Source organism: Pituophis catenifer, unplaced genomic scaffold (genome assembly GCF_029215685.1).
Source record: "Pituophis catenifer annectens isolate HBS135680 unplaced genomic scaffold, rPitCat1.0.hap2 SCAF_15, whole genome shotgun sequence".
Classification (NCBI taxonomy): Eukaryota; Metazoa; Chordata; class Lepidosauria; order Squamata; family Colubridae; genus Pituophis; species Pituophis catenifer.
The window spans coordinates 6,867,329-6,883,717 of NW_027256895.1; the positions used below are offsets into that span (position 1 = coordinate 6,867,329).

The 16,389-nt window shown below is 41.6% G+C and overlaps 1 protein-coding gene across 1 annotated transcript; it reads left to right on the plus strand.

The window, feature by feature from the left end:
* Positions 1-804: 804 nt before the first annotated feature.
* Positions 805-15,426, plus strand: LOC139324832 (vomeronasal type-2 receptor 26-like). The gene is made up of 7 exons (XM_070954583.1): positions 805-833; positions 1,855-2,082; positions 2,656-2,947; positions 6,140-6,988; positions 11,430-11,657; positions 12,428-12,554; positions 14,516-15,426. The coding sequence occupies exons 1-7, from the start codon at positions 805-807 to the stop codon at positions 15,424-15,426; spliced, it is 2,664 nt and encodes an 887-aa protein (XP_070810684.1).
* Positions 15,427-16,389: the final 963 nt, after the last annotated feature.

Sequence of the window (16,389 nt, forward strand, 5' to 3'; positions counted from 1 at the left end):
GAGCGACTTTATCGTGCAGGAATTGCACAAAATCCTCAGCACGACCCTGCAAGGGATCTTCCCGCACTCCCCCCCGAAGAAGGGAGTGGGTCACTCTAAACAGGACAGCTGGGCGGTTCTCTGCAGATGCAATAAGAGCGGAAAAATTGTTAGATTTTGCTGCTTTTATCGCCACTAGGTAGGTCTTGATATAAGACCTCACCTGTGTCCAGTCGGAATCGGATTGACTAGTCCTCCAGATGCTCTCTAGGCGTCTTTTCCGATGCTTCATCTCTCTCAGCTCCTTGGAGAACCAAGGAGCCAATTGAGGTCGACATTGGGTCAGAGGCCGCAAAGGCACAACGCGGTCCAAAGCCCCTGCGGCCACACTATCCCAGGTGGCCACAAGGTCTTCAGTCGAGTGTGCCAGAGTCTCAGGAAATGGCCCAAGCTCCATCTGGAACCTTTCGCGATCCATCAGGTGCCTGGGATGGAACCATCTGGTCAGTTCCGTCTCCCTGTGGTGGGGGGAAGCGGCTTGAAAGTCTAAGTGAATGATCTGTCCATGACAAGGGTTTAATGTCTAGGTCCCCTCTACCAAGATCATTCAGCCATTGACCAGAGATGAAAATCAAGTCCAGAGTGTGTCCCCCTGTGTGAGTGGGGCCTTGCACTAACTGGGTAAGGTCCATGGCCATCATGGAAGCTATGAACTCCTGAGCCACCTCTGACGCCTCACCCGTGGATGGCAGGTTGAAGACCCTCATAACAATAAGTCTGGGGGTATCAACCGCCACCCCGGCAATCACGTCGAGTAGCTCAGGCATGGTCTCTGCCACGTGGCAGGGAGCCAGGTACGTAGTCAGCAGACCCATCTGCATCCCACGACCCCACTTTACAAAAAGGGACTCACATCCGGCTATCCTATCCTATCCTATCCTATCCTATCCTATCCTATCCTATCCTATCTATCATATCATATCATATCATATCATATCATATCATATCATATCATATCACATCATATCTATCATACGCTAAATAGGAGGAGGAAGGTATGTTAGACATCATCTCTGCCTTGAGTTATATGTAAAAATAATACAATTCAGGACACAAATAAGTAAATAAATAAATAAAGATTTGTAGGGGTAGATTATTAAAATGAAGCCAATGGCTAATGCTCTTTCCAAATATCAGCATAAATGTTATTATTGTTTCATTCTTCAACATTCTTTGAATGACATTGTGGATAAAACCTCCAAAGAAAGTATTGCCTTATTGTTCAGACCTTAACATGTAAAAAATATTTACTCTTCTCTACTGAACAATTCTATTCATTTTATATCAAAAATGGGAACTCTGCCCCACTGTAAGGAATGAACATGACCTTCAACACTTAAGGCTACTTTCAATTGCCAATGTCCCTTTGATTAATTTTATTAGCATTTGCTCATTTAAACAAAGTTGAATCATCAGTTGAACTCCTTATTCTCTCATAAAAACAAAATAATTATCTCCTACAGGAATCGCCATATTTTTTTTAGCTAGGCCAAAACATCAAGGACTGTGCATAAAGGTATTTAAATTCAGCAACAATTAAGGTATCTGTTTGGTTATAAAGTAACTCTTGAACCCCAGGGAGTTTGGCACAAAGGGATAATAATGGCTCCATCAGACTCACTACTACAAGTTTTCTCCCTCCTTTCTTCTTTTCCAGAACATCTGTTCAATCCTAGTGACAGTCGGTATAAAATTTGCACACACAAGGAACTTCAAATAGAAATTGATGGGATTACTGATTAAGTGCATTGTCAAATATCAACCTTGGCTCAATCATTGAATGAACCACTGAAATACAAACTTCCTTATGGACAGGAGACACAAATACTATGACAAATGCCTGAAGATGTTGTTCCTTCTGATGCTCTTGGTGCAGAAAGCAGTTACCCTGAGCTGCCCTGAGACTGATGCTTTCCCGATTCCCCATGAGTGGTACCAGCCAGGTGATCTCATCGTGGCTGGGATGGTGTCTCAGATAATTCATAACGTTTTTGGAATTGAATTTAAAAAGCAGCCGTCTCTAAAACGTTATGATTTACCAATGTAAGGATTTCTTTTTCTTTCCATTCATTTTCTAAACTTAGCCAGACTCCCAAAATAGCTTACATAACTAATAGCTCTTTGAGAATAAATGCATGTTTTGTTTTTTTTAAATATAAACTTATTCTTGCTTCCTTGTCTTTAAAAAATTATCTGATTGTGGGAAAACAAATCATTTTCTTTTCGTTGTATTAAAGTCTTATGATAAGAAGTCTTTTGGAGAACATTTAGGAAGTACAGTATAATTATCTAGTCTATGCAGTCACTCCTTGCATAACTTACATAGATTAAAACAGTGATACTTGCTAGTTGAATTTTATTTTGTGCCAAACTGATAAAAATACATGTCATGGCTTGAAAAAAATAATCACAACTTTGTTCTACACATATTTGTTGCAAATCATGGAAATGCTGTATGTGGTTGAAAAGTACACAAATTATTGAGGGTTTTACAAAGACTCTCATCTTCTCACTTACAACATAGACAGAAATGGTTGTTACTCATATATCAATGCTTTCACCATCAAAGAATTGTCAACTTATTTTGTTCAATGGGGGTGTTTAACCTATTTGCAGTGTAATAACCAAATTCTACCAGCATGCCCTCGCCTTGGCCTTTGCTGTGAAGGAGATCAATGAGGACTCCCAGATCTTACCTAACATCACTCTCGGGTTCCACATCTGTGACAGTTACTACAATGCAAGGATGACCTATCGCACCACCCTGGACCTGCTTTTCAAATCCCAGCAATTTCTCCCTAACTACAAATGTGATAGCCAGAAGAATCTCATGGCCATCATTGGGGGACTAAGTCCTGATACATCATCCTTTATGGCAGAAAGTGTACATGTCTACAAAATTCCACAGGTAGTTTGGGATGGAGTAAGAGAGAAAATTATTTTGTAATCAATAGTAGATACTAGTTGCTTGCAATACCTTTCTCCAGGAATTCAATTAAATACACTTTTTATCACTCCTCATCTGTTTTTTGCACAACACAATAGACTGGCTCAAGATAATCCAATGAAATCAAAATCTTTTATAACAATCGTACATGTGTTATGACAGCCAAATAGCAATAGGTCACAGCTCTATTTACTTAAATTTGCTTGGTATATGATAAAAGTAGTTTAGTGTAAAACTCAACTGTTTTTCTTAGCACTTGTTGACCGATGGTGCTGTAGGGTTAGTTAGTATTTTGCCATGTCTTTCTGCAGGACTTCAATTTTTGCTCTCCCTTCTGCAATTGTTCCCACAACTCAATATGTTGGCTCAAAATAATCAGTCAAGAGAATCTAAATCTTTTATTACAATCATAGATTGGAAAATTTAAATTTAAATCACAAATTACAGTACAAAACTAATCTTATTTGAGAGGGTAACCTGTTGTTTTTGATTGACCACTATTTGTGTAGAAATCTGGAACTGTCTGAAGAGGAGGATAGAAAAGGCTGGCTATCACATAGAACATATAATAATAGAGTTGGAAGGGATCTTGGAGTCCAATCCCCTCTTTGAGAAGGAAACCCTATAACATTAGAGATAAATCACTGTCCAGTCTCTTTTTGAAAGCCTCCAGTGATGGAGCACCCACAACATCTGAAGTCAAGTTGTTCCATTGGTTTATTTATTTATTTAATCTAATTTTTATACTGCCCTTCTCCCGAAGGACTCAGGACAATGCACAGCCAAGAAATAAAACAAACCCATATATAAAATTGAAAGCAATTTAAAAAACATATTAAATAATTTAAAATTAATGTTTAGGCCAGCCCAGCTTGTTGTTGGAACAATAACGTCTTGAGGGCACAGTGAAAGGTGCGTAGGTCAGGGATCATCCGTATCTCCGGGGGGCAATTCATTCCAGAGGGCGGGTGCCCCCACAGAGAAGACCCTCCCCCTGGGGGTCACCAGTCGACATTGCTTGACCAATGGCACCCTGAGGAGTCCCTCTCTGTGGGAGCGTACTGGCCGGTGGGAGGCTATCAGTAGCAGCAGGCGATCTCGTTAGTACCCAGGTCCTAAGCCATGGAGCACTCTAAAGATGGTAACCAACACCTTGAATCGCACCCGGAAGACCACCGGAAGCAAGTGCAACTCACGCAGGAGAAGTATTACATGGGAGCGCCATGTCACTTCCATAATCACCCACACAGCCGCATTCTGGACCAGTTGGGCCCTCCGGGTGCTTTTCAAGGAGAGCCCCCTGTAGAGAGCATTACAGTAGTCCAGACGGGAATGACGAGGGCATGAGTGACTGTGCGCAAGGAGTCCCGATCCAGAAAGGGACGCAACTGGTGAATCAAGCAAACCTGATAAAAAGCCCCCCTGGCCACAGCTGTCACGTGATCTTCTAGAGACAGCCGCGCATCCAGGAGGACACCCAAGTTGCAAGCCCTCTCTGAGGGGGCCAAAATCTCACCCCCAATAGTCAGCGATGGAATCAGCTGGCTATAACGGGATGCCAGAAACCACAGCCACTCAGTCTTGGAGGGGTTGAGTCTGAGCCTGTTTCTCCCCATCCAGATCCGCACGGCCTCCAGGCACCGGGACATCACATCAAGGACATCATTGGGGTGGTCCAGGGTAGAGATGTACAGCTGAGTATCATCAGCGTACTGATGGAACTTCACCCCAAAACGATGGATGATCTCACCCAGCGGCTTCACATAAATGTTGAACAGGAGGGGCGAGAGGACCGACCCTTGCATCACCCCACAGACATTGCACCTCGAGGTCAACCTCTGCCCCCCTGCCAACACAGACTGTGTACAGTCAGAGAGGAAGGAGGAGAACCACTGTAACACGGTGCCCCCCACTCCTAACCCCTCAAACCGGCACAGCATGATACCATGGTCGATGGTATGAAAAGCCACTGAGAGGTCTAATAGGACCAAGACAGAGGAACAACCCCTGTCCCAAGCCCTCCAGAGATCATCAACCAATGCGACCAATGCCGTTTCTGTGCTGCACCCAGGCCTGAAACCCGACTGGTATAGATCTAGATAGACAGCTTCATCCAGATACCGGGGAAGTTGTCGCACCACCACACTCTCAATAACCTTCGCCACAAAGTGAAGGTTGGAGACTGGACGATAGTTCACTAATACAGGTGGGTCCAGGGAAGGCTTCTTGAGGAGGGGCCTCACCACCAACATCAGCCGGAGGCCTGGGCCCTGATGATCTGTGCAACCCGGGGAACGAGAAAAGCATTGGGGACCGGAGTGCGCAATCGCTCAAAGACCGCGGGTTGATTGCTTTTATAGTTAGGACATTGCTCCTTAGTTCTAGATTTCTTCTTTCCTTGCTTAGTATCCATCCAGTGTTTCTCATGTTGCCTTTGATGCTTTGGAAAGTAGTTTGACCCCCTCATCTTTGTAGGAGCCTCTCAAATATTGGAACACTGCTATCATGTCCCATAGTTTTAGGAAGGATTTCCTTTCAACCACTTCCTGAAATCAAAGCTATCAGCATTTTCACCGATGCCCTCAGCTCAGCTCCAGATTCCATCAAGCTACCCGACAATAGGTGACAACTCCCCTTGGAATGTTTAACATTCAACTGATTTGCATGGAAATGGTTGAAGGATTGAGGCTGTGTGGTACTTTTGGAGATCTCCATAATAATTGTAGTAAATGAAGAGATGATTAACTTTTCTATTCCTCCGGAATCTCATGGGCATAGTCTTCCATATATAAGTATTTTTTTATCCGCTACAAATAAGGGAATAAAGTAGTCCAGTAAGTCTAGCTCTTCAGAATCCTTTCCTTAGGCTGAGAAGAGTTCACAAGCTCAGATATTTAGCAAGTTTCCAGATGTTCTAAGGGGATGATCCTACTGGAACTCTGTATTAGAAAACGGAGCGTGGTTGTAATCTAGTTAAATTTCAGATAAGAAAATATTTCATCATGGAGTTTTATTTGTTTCTCTTTTTCATCAGAATTATCATAATCTACATAGAATTGGACAAATGTTCATTATTAAGTTTCTAACAAGCAGTCTTCATATTTTTCCCATGATTTTCATGAATAACGATATTTCTCTTTTTCGTTTGTTTAGTTGACTTATGGTTCCTTTGCCCAAGAAGACTTTCAAATTAGTGAGTTATTTCCACTTTATTACACGGTCCCAAAAGAGGAGCATCAGTACGCTGGACTTATTCAACTTCTTCTCCATTTTGGATGGACATGGATTGGAGTCTTTGCTTTTGAAAATAAGGAAGAACGTTTTTTTCAGAAAGTGCAGCCATTGCTTTCACAGAATGGGGTCTGTTTAGCTTTCACACAAAAAATTCCACAATATCTCGACTTGGAAGACATGCCCGAATTGTCTAAATCAATCTCAATTATTTTTGATAAACTGAAAGATCAAAAAGTGAATGTTTTTCTTCTCCACGGAGAATCCATCACAATAGTGTGGCTCAGAACTATCATGTTTCTCCGTGATCCTGAAAATAAAGAGAGTGCAACATTTAGGAAGGTTTGGATCCTGATGAATCCTATTGATTTTATTCTGCTGGGAAATCAAAGGAGTTGGGATCTCCAGATGTTCCATGGGGCTCTTTCCTTTACTGTCCATACAAGAGATATTCAAGGCTTTAAAGAATTTCTTCAAGTCATCAAACCTTCAACCCACAAAGATGCATTTCTCCAAGAGGTTTGGGAGCAATTGTTCGATTGTTCCATTTCAAATACAGAATTATCTTCAACAATCACTGAAACCTGTAGTGGGGAAGAGAATTTGGAGAATCTACCTACACCTCTGTTTGAGTTTCAGATGACTGGAGAAAGTTACAGTATCTACAATGCTGTTTATGCAGTGGCACATTCTTTGCATGAGGCAGTGAGATCAAAATCCCAACCAAGAGAGATTCAAAGGGTTGAATTTCCAAATCTGCTTCCTTGGCAGGTAATCTTTCCATGCCACACCTATCGTGTATCTCAATGATTATCCACAATCCTCCACAATCTAATATAGCTTATTTACCCTCATTTATGGCCACAACTCAATAGAGAGACTGAGGCAAGAAAGCTATTAGTTTTATAAAGTAAGAGAATAAACATAAGCCTAAAACATAAAGTTGTCTAAGCCCAAAATTTGAAGCCTGGTGGCATTAGGTATTTTTTTGAGAGTAGAGGAATGGAGTAAAATATCTCTGGACTCTCTCAATTGTATTTATATCCAATACGCAGTGTAGGTTCCAGACAGATGAGCTGTATTCGAGAATTGGTCTAGCAAATGTTTTGTATGATCTAGTTAGTAGTACAATATTACCAAAGAAGAAGCTACACAAGATTAGGTTAACAACTCTTAATACCGTTTTGGCAATGTTACAGTGTTACAATGTTACAGTGGACTCTGGCACTTAGATTTTTAGAGATGAGTACTCCAAGGTCCTTAACAAAATGAAGGTCGTCTACACGGTCGTGTCCATCCAGCTTGTATTTTATGTTCTGATTTTTTTTTGCCGATGTATAAGACAGAGCATTTGTTGGTTGAGATTTTCAGTTGCCACTTATTTGACCATTCTAACACATAGTCAAGGTCTTTTTTTTTTTTAAAAAAAATATTTTTTATAGAGTATAAATATTAAAAAAAACAAACATAACATATACACAACAAACATTTATACAACATATACACAAAAAGATTATAATTTCTTCTTAAGCATTTTTTCAAAGTGACATTCTACAATTCTACTTATAATATATTCCTTCACCTCTCCTTAATCTAATAACATTTTTTATATATATATTTAAATCAGTAATATTTCCCCCTATATTTTTTTTGTATATTTCTTATTTTTAACCAATTATACCAATTATTCCATATTTTGTAATAATCTGATTCTTCTCTTTCTTGTAATTCTTTGGTTAACCTATCCATTTCAGCGCATTCTAAAAATTTTTCTATTACTTTTGTTTCACTTGGTGCTTTTTCTTGCTTTCAATTTTTTGCGTAGGTTATTCTTGCAGCAGTTAATATGTGAATTATGAGATATTTGATATCTTTAGGGTATGATTTGTTAAAGATTCCTAATAAAAATGTTTCTGGTTCTTTTTCAATCTGTGTTTCTGTTATTTGTTCCAACCATTTTTTGATGTTAGACCAAAATTTCTTTGCTGCCGGGCAAGTCCACCATAAATCATAGAAAGTCCCTTGTATCTTTTTTGCATTTCCAACAAATCGGGCTATTTTTAGGTTGTAGTCAAGGTCTTTTTGAAGGGTAGCAGCATTGTCAGTGATGTTGAATAGTTTTACATCATCAGCGAAGAGAACAGTTGCTTTTGATATGATCTAATATGATTGAATATGTTTTAATATGATTTCATATTAATATTTAATATGATTTAATATGTTTGATTCCCACTGGCTCAAGGTTGACTCAGCCTTCCATCCTTCTGAGGTTGGTAAAATGAGGAGCCAGATATGGGCAGTATGCTGTCTCTGTAAACTGCTTAGAGAGGATGGTAAAGCACTGTGAAGCTGTATATAAGTCTAAGTGCTATTGCTATAACCAGTTCTCTAATCTACTTCTCCTTGGCTCATGAACATTTCAAAGTAGGGATGCAGAGCAGTGGTGGGTTCTAAAATATTTTACTACTGATTCTGTGTTCATGGCTTATTTGGTGGGCATGGCTTTGTGGTCATGTGACTGAGTGGTCATGGCTTGGCAGTCATGTGACTGGGTGTTGTGGCCTGCCAGCAGCCTGCGCGGACCGTGGCTGATCCCAATGACGAGGAGGCTGGTGTGGTGTCTCACGGCGGACAGCAAGGAGGCTGAAGAGGATGTGGTTCCAGAGGAAGAGACTCAGCTAGGGCCTTCAGAACCTCCAGAGGCTCCTTCAAATGGAGAGAGCGAAGTGGAGGAGCCTCTTCTCAATGCAGGGCTGCCAAAAGGCAGGAGTGGCTGCTCAGGAGGAGGAGGTCTCCTTGAGAGTAAGGCTTGAGGATAATTGGCCACTCCCTTAGCCTATTTAAGTCACACGCCGTTAGTAAGTTTCTTGCTAGAAACAACTTGTAATTATCATCAGAGCATTTTTGGAAAAGTCTTATCCAAGACTTTCTTTCTGGGCTAGTTGCCAACCTTTGCCGGACTTTGGTTTATTCTTGCTACTTAATAAATTTGGTAAGGACCATTGGTGTGTGTCAATATCCTCGGGAATCCAGAGCTGGGGCAGAACACTGGGTGGGAGTGGCTTGGCAGTCATGTGGCTAGGTGGTCACAATCCTAGTTCCCCCTATGAGGATTCCCCCATCTGGAGCTTTTGCAATCCCCCAAAGGGTCAAAGGAAATCAGATTCCATACAGCTCTGAACCCTTAAGGCAAACCAAATACAAGTGGTCCTCCCTTAATGGCCAGTTGCTTAGAAAATGTTCTAATTTATGACTGACCTCCCCAGAGATCTCTTGATCTGTTTTTGGAGTTTTGACAGCCATGCACACACACACACACACACACACACACACACACACACACACACACTTATGACAAGTTACAACATCCCACACAGTCATGTAACTGAGGTTTTCTATGTTTTTTGCCCGTTTCCAACAATTCCTTCTCCCTCTCTCTCATCTTCTCTCTCTTTTTCTCATTTCTCTCTCATCTCTTTCTTTTTCTTTCTCTCTCTCTCTCTCTCTCTCTCTCTCTCTCTCTCTCTTTCTCATCTCTCTCATCTCTCTCTCTGTCTCATCTCTTTTTGTCCCCCCTTTCTCTGTGTCTTGCCTCTCCCCCCTCTCTGTGTGTCTGTCTCTCTTTTTCCCACTCTCTCTGTCTGTCTCTCTCTTTCCCCCTCTCTCTGTGTCTGTCTCTCTCTTCCCCCTTCTCTCTGTGTGTCTTCCCTCTCTCTTTTCCCCCTCTCTGTGTCTGTCTCTCTCTTTCTCCCCTCTCTCTGTGTCTGTCTCTCTCTTCCCCCTTCTCTCTGTGTGTCTTCCCTCTCTCTTTTCCCCCTCTCTGTACGTCTGTCTCTCTCCTCCCCTTCTCTCTGTGTCTGTCTCTCTCTTTCTCCCCTCTCTCTGTGTGTCTGTCTCTCTCTTTCCCCCCTCTCTCTGTGATCTGCCGGCTGCCTCTAATTTGCAGTTTACTTATGAGCAGCATTGGCCTTTCTCCCTAACTCTCCCAGCCAATGGTGCTCATGAGTAAACTGCAGCTAGGAATCTCAAATATGGCCAGGAATGAACATTTGTGTGGTAGCCGCTGGCTGGAGCTACTAAACAGGCGGCCAAACTAAGTGCCTGAAGTAGCCCATCCCATCACTGGGAGTCCAGGCGACTTGGCGATTGGCGAGCAGCTGGGCTCCTCGAGAGACGGAGTTTGCAGGGGGCTGATCTACCACTGGCTACAACACAATGTTCATTCTCATTAGTATTTGAGATTCCTAGCCCAGCCTCCAAAAAGTACCAGCAGAGAAAGCTGCTGCCGTTGTTGACATGTTCTTCGCACAAGCACATCCCATTCGATTTGCAAGGTAATGGGATGCACCTGCCCAAAGAACATGGCGGTGACAAACATGGTGGCTGGGACAAGCGACCGGATGACCGGGCGAATGATTCGGGGGCATAGCCAGCCAGCCATTTCTACCGGTTCTGCGACCTTGGCCCAATTTTTGCTAACGGTTCTCGCAAACCGGTGCGAACCGGTAGCAACCCACTACTGATGCAGAGCTCTCTCTCTCTCAATGTTCAAAAAGAATGGACCAAATGACACTCTTTTTCAGCTCTTGCGTCCACCCTTTAAAACAACTCTATTTGAAAGAATCCCTCCCTCCCTCCCTCTCTCATTCTCTCTCTCTCGTTCTCTCTCTCTCTCTCTCCCTCTCCCTCTCCCTCCCTCCTTCCCTTCCTCTCTCTCATTCTCTTTCTCTCTCTCTCTCTCTCTCTCTCTCTCTCTCTCTCTCTCTCTCTCTCAAAAGAATTGAGTCTCAGATGATAAAATCTGGCTAAAGGAAATTTGTTAGGACTCATGATGTTAAATACGTTTCTACTAACAAAGAACAAAAAATGTTTAGATATGGTCCAAGTTTGATTGTCTAGTTGTTTAAATAGTGAATATAAAATATATCTGAATCAAGTTGTGTAATGTCAGTACCTCATTTTGATTTTGATTTATTAACTGCTGTTTTCATTTTCCCCCTGGAAGTAATATTAAATTAATATTAGAACAGTGTCTTTCTCTAAAATATAGATTATCTATATTCTAAGGGTTGTTAGAGCAATGGGAAGTGAAAGTTAAATATATTGGCCACTTTTTCATTGTTATCCTTCCAACTAACTCTCCCTCCCTCCCTCCCTCCCTCCCTCCCTCCTTCCCTCCCTCCCTCCCTCTCTTTCATTCTCTTTCAATTAGCTCCATTCATTTCTTCAAGGCATTTCTTTCAACAATTCAGCTGTAGAGAAAGTGTTCTTGAACGAGAAAGGGGAAGCAACAGGTGGATTCGACATCACCAACTTGATCACTTTTCCAAACAGATCTTTTCAGAGAATTAGAGTTGGAAAGATGGATCCTCATATTCCCAATGTGAAGGAATTAATCATTGATGAAGAGCTGATTGTGTGGCACCCAGCTTTTAACCAGGTGTGGACTCATTTAATCAACTCTTCCTTGATCCATTATGATCCAATATTGAACACAGTCTCTTTAGGAATCTAATTTGTGATTTTTGAAATGGTATAATCTGTAGAAATATTGTCAATGATCAAGCTTTCATCAAATTGACAAAATGACATTACAATTTAAAAGATAAATATTCACATTTGGGTTGCATTTCCATTTGAAATCATAAGATAGTGTTCCCATAATATTGTAGTCACATGTATTTCTTTATTTACTCTGCCATTCTCCAAACACGCCCTTTGCACATCCTTATAATGTCAACATTTTAATGGATAGTATAAATATGTGATGGCTCAGTGGTTAAAGACACTGAGCTTGTCAGCTGGAAAGATGAAAGATTTGAGACCTGTGTTTCATGCAATAGGGTGAGCTCCCATTCCTGCCTCAGCTCCTTCCCATCTAGGAATTCCTAATGAGAGTAGATTCATAGGTACCACTTTGGTGGGAAGGTAACAATGTTCCTTGTGTCTTTGGCATATTGCCATGCTGGCTACATGACCATGGAAAATATCTTCAAAGAATGCTGGATCCCTTGGCCAAGAAATGGAGATGAGCACTGTGCCCTAGAGTTGGACATGACTGCAGAGGGGAACTTTTCCCTTATAATAAACCTGGACAAACCCTTAAGGAAATCAAATATTCTTCCTGCTAACATAAATGAGAACATTATAACTGCTTTAAAAACTGCTTTAAAAATTCCCTTTGCAAAAATCTTTTATGCTTATCACCAGGTTATTCCATTTTCTCAGTGTAATGACCATTGCTCCCCTGGATACTGGAAGAAAGGGTTGGAAGGAGAGCAGTTCTGTTGCTACAACTGTGTTCCTTGCCCAGAAGGGAAGATTTCAAATGAAAAGGGTAAGTTAGACATTCCAGCAAGTTCTCATTGGATAGACTTAAGCAAACTACAGTCAGGTCCAGAAATATTGGGACATCGACACAATTCTAACATCTTTGGCTCTATACACCACAACAATGGAGATGGAATGAAACAAATACAATGTGTGTTAACTGCAGACTGTCAGCTTTAATTTGAGGGTATGTACATCCAACTCAGGTGAACGGTGTAGGACTTACAGCAGTTTGCATATGTGCCTCCCACTTGTTAAGGGACCAAAAGTAATGGGACAGAATAATAATCATAAATCAAACTTTCCCTTCTTAATACTTGGTTGCAAATCCTTTGCAGTCAATCACAGCCTGAAGTCTGGAACGCATAGACATCACCAGACAGTGGGTTTCATCCCTGGTGATGCTCTGCCAGGCCTCTACTGCAACTGTCTTCAGTTCCTGCTTGTTCTTGGGGCATTTTCCCTTCAGTTTTGTCTTCAGCAAGTGAAATGCATGCTCAATGGGATTCAGGTCAGGTGATTGACTTGGCCATTGCATAACATTCCACTTCTGTCCCTTCAAAAACTCTTTGGTTGCTTTTGCAGTATGCTTTGGGTCATTGTCCATCTGCACTGTGAAGTGCCGTCCAATGAGTTCTGCAGCATTTGGCTGAATGTGAGCAGATAATATTGCCCAAAACACTTCAGAATTCATCCTGCTGCTTTTGTCAGCAGTCACATCATCAATAAATACAAGAGAACCAGTTCCATTGGCAGCCATACATGCCCACGCCATGACACTACCACCACCATGCTTCACTGATGAGGTGATATGCTTAGGATCATGAGCAATTCCTTTCCTTCTCCATACTCTTCTCTTCCCATCACTCTGGTACAAGTTGATCTTGGTCTCATCTGTCCATAGGATCTTGTTCCAGAACTGTGAAGGCTTTGTTAGATGTTGTTTGGCAAACTATAATCTGGCCTTCCTGTTTTTGAAGCTCACCAATGGTTTACATCTTGTGGTGAACCCTCTGTATTCATTCTGGTGAAGTCTTCTCTTGATTGTTGACTTTGACACACATACACCTACCTCCTGTAGAGTGTTCTTGATCTGGCCAACTGTTGTGAAGGGTGTTTTCTTCACCAGGGAAAGAATTCTTCGGTCATCCACCACACTTGTTTTCCATGGTCTCCCAGGTCTTTTGGTGTTGCTGAGCTCACCGGTGCATTCCTTCTTTTTGAGAATGTTTCAAACAGTTGTTTTGGCCATGCCTAATGTTCTTGCTATCTCTCTGATGGGTTTGTTTTGTTTCTTCAGCCTAATGATGGCTTGCTTCACTGATAGTGACAGCTCTTTGGATCTCATCTTGAGAGTTGACAGCAACAGATTCCAAATGCAAATAGCACACTTGAAATGAACTCTGGGCCTTTTATCTGCACATTGTAATTGGGGTAATGAGGGAATATCACACACCTGGCCATGGAACAGCTGAGAAGCCAATTGTCCCATTACTTTTGGTCCCTTAACAAGTGGGAGGCACATATACAAACTGCTGTAAGTCCTACACCGTTCACCTGAGTTGGATGTACATACCCTCAAATTAAAGCTGACAGTCTGCAGTTAACGCACATTGTGTTTGTTTCATTCCAACTCCATTGTGGTGGGGTATAGAGCCAAAGATGTTAGAATTGTGTCGATGTCCCAATATTTCTGGACCTGACTGTATAATACCCTGTTTTCGTATAGCAAATAGTTTTGTGAGTTCTTCAAGGTGAATATTCATTTCAATGCTTGTGAGTCACATTCTGTTGTTCTGAATGTAAAGTTTTCCCATAAGAGCTAAACTCTTATATCCCGCCCCCCTCAGATGTTTTCTTTGTGTTTTGGAAAAATAGGAAAAGACAAAATGCTCTAAATTTTAATAAATTTGAATTTTTTTTCAAAAATATGTAATGTATAAAAATTTGCCTTGACTTTGCTTTCAGATATGGATGACTGTTTTGAATGTTCAGAAGATCATTATCCAAATAAAGAAAAGAGAGGCTGTATCTTGAAATTGCTGGTCTTTCTAACTTTTGAAGAATCGTTAGGAATTGGTTTATCCTCAGCAGTTCTTTGTTTCTTCTTCCTGACTTCTTGGGTACTTGGAACTTTTATTAAGCACAGGGATACTCCCATTGTCAAAGCCAACAATCGGTCCCTCACCTACAACCTCCTTGTCTCTCTTCTGATCTGTTTTCTCTCCTCTTTGCTCTTCCTCAGCCAACCTACCAAGGTGACCTGCCTTCTCCGACAACCAACTTTTGGCATCACCTTCTCAGTGGCTATTTCTAGTGTCCTGGCCAAAACCATCACCGTGGTTGTGGCTTTCATGGCTACTAAACCAGGATCTCAGATGAGGAAGTGGGTGGGGAAAAGATTGGCCTTTGCTATTGTCCTTTCATGCTCCCTCTTACAAGTATGTATTTGTATAATTTGGTTGTCAACATTTCCCCCATTCCCTGAGTTGGACAAGCACTCAGTGCACCAAGAAATAATTCTACAGTGCAATGAGGGGTCACCTTTCTTCTTCTACTGTGTCTTGGGCTACATGGGTATCTTGGCCATCGCCAGCTTTATTGTGGCTTTCCTTGCCCGTAAATTGCCTGACAGCTTTAATGAAGCCAAGTTCATCACCTTCAGCATGTTGGCCTTCTGCAGTGTGTGGATCTCCTTCTTTCCAGCCTATCTGAGCACAAAAGGAAAAGCCATGGTAGCTGTGGAGGTTTTCTCCATCTTCTCCTCCAGTGCTGCATTACTGGGATGCATATTCTTGCCAAAGTGTTACATCATTGTTTTGCGGCCTGACCTCAACCACAGGGAGCAACTGATAAAGAGGAATGAGAACATCATGTAACATTTCTGCCTTTGAGAAATTGCTCAAGAAAAAAAAGAGAGAAGGATTTTTTGTTATCCATAGGAGACATATAGAAGTCCTTAATTCTGACAACAGAGTAGGGATGAAATCCAGCAGGTTCTGACAGATTCTGACAGGTTCTGGAAAACCGATAGCGGACATTTTGAGTAGTTCAGAGAACTGGCAGCAGACATTTTGAGTAGTTCAGAGAACTGGCAGCAGACATTTTGAGTAGTTCAGAGAACCGGCAAAAACCACCTCTGGCTAGCCCCAGAGTGGGATAGGAATGGAGATTTTGCAGTATCCTTCCCCTACCATGCCCACCAACCCACACCCAACAAGCCACACCCAGAGAATCGGTAGTAAAAAAAATTGGATTTCACCACTGCAACAGAGCATTGATGGAGGATTATCCTGACAACTAAGATTTATTATAGTTGCCAATTACAAATGAAATGCTCATGCTGCTGCATTTGCAATCATTCTCCAAGATTCTTTAATTAAACATTTTCTGTCTTTCAACACCCCAAGATAGCAAGACACTGAGAATCACTGTTCTCATGTTAGAAGATTAGAGATATTGAATAAAATCATGTCCAATGTTTGCAGTTTCCTTATTTATTTATGTAGAAAATTTATATAGCCACCTACTTTCTCACAGTGACTCTAGTCAGCTTAGAAGTATTAAAACACAATAAAGAAAATAATAATAATAAAAAAGCTATATTCCCCTCTGGCAACAACACACAGTCAAATAAGCCATTTGATGGGCTCTCTACACCTGCGAGCAAAACCAGGCCTCCAGGGCCTTACGTAAGACTGTCCAAGTGGGGGCCAGTCTCATTTTTGAAGGAATGGTATTCCAGAGGATTAGAGCCACCACGGAGAAGGCCCTTCTTCTCTGTCCCACCAAATGTACCTCCTTAAGGGACATTTTCATGGTCTATTTCTATTTTCTATTTA

Bases quoted from the DNA above. Each gene is read 5' to 3' on its own strand.
- LOC139324832 (XM_070954583.1), top strand. From the start codon at position 805: ATGGTCTCTGCCACGTGGCAGGGAGCCAG. The intron at 834-1,854 runs GTACGTAGTCAG...CCTTATGGACAG, and splicing joins GCCACGTGGCAGGGAGCCAG to GAGACACAAATACTATGACA. The intron at 2,083-2,655 runs GTAAGGATTTCT...ACCTATTTGCAG, and splicing joins AAACGTTATGATTTACCAAT to TGTAATAACCAAATTCTACC.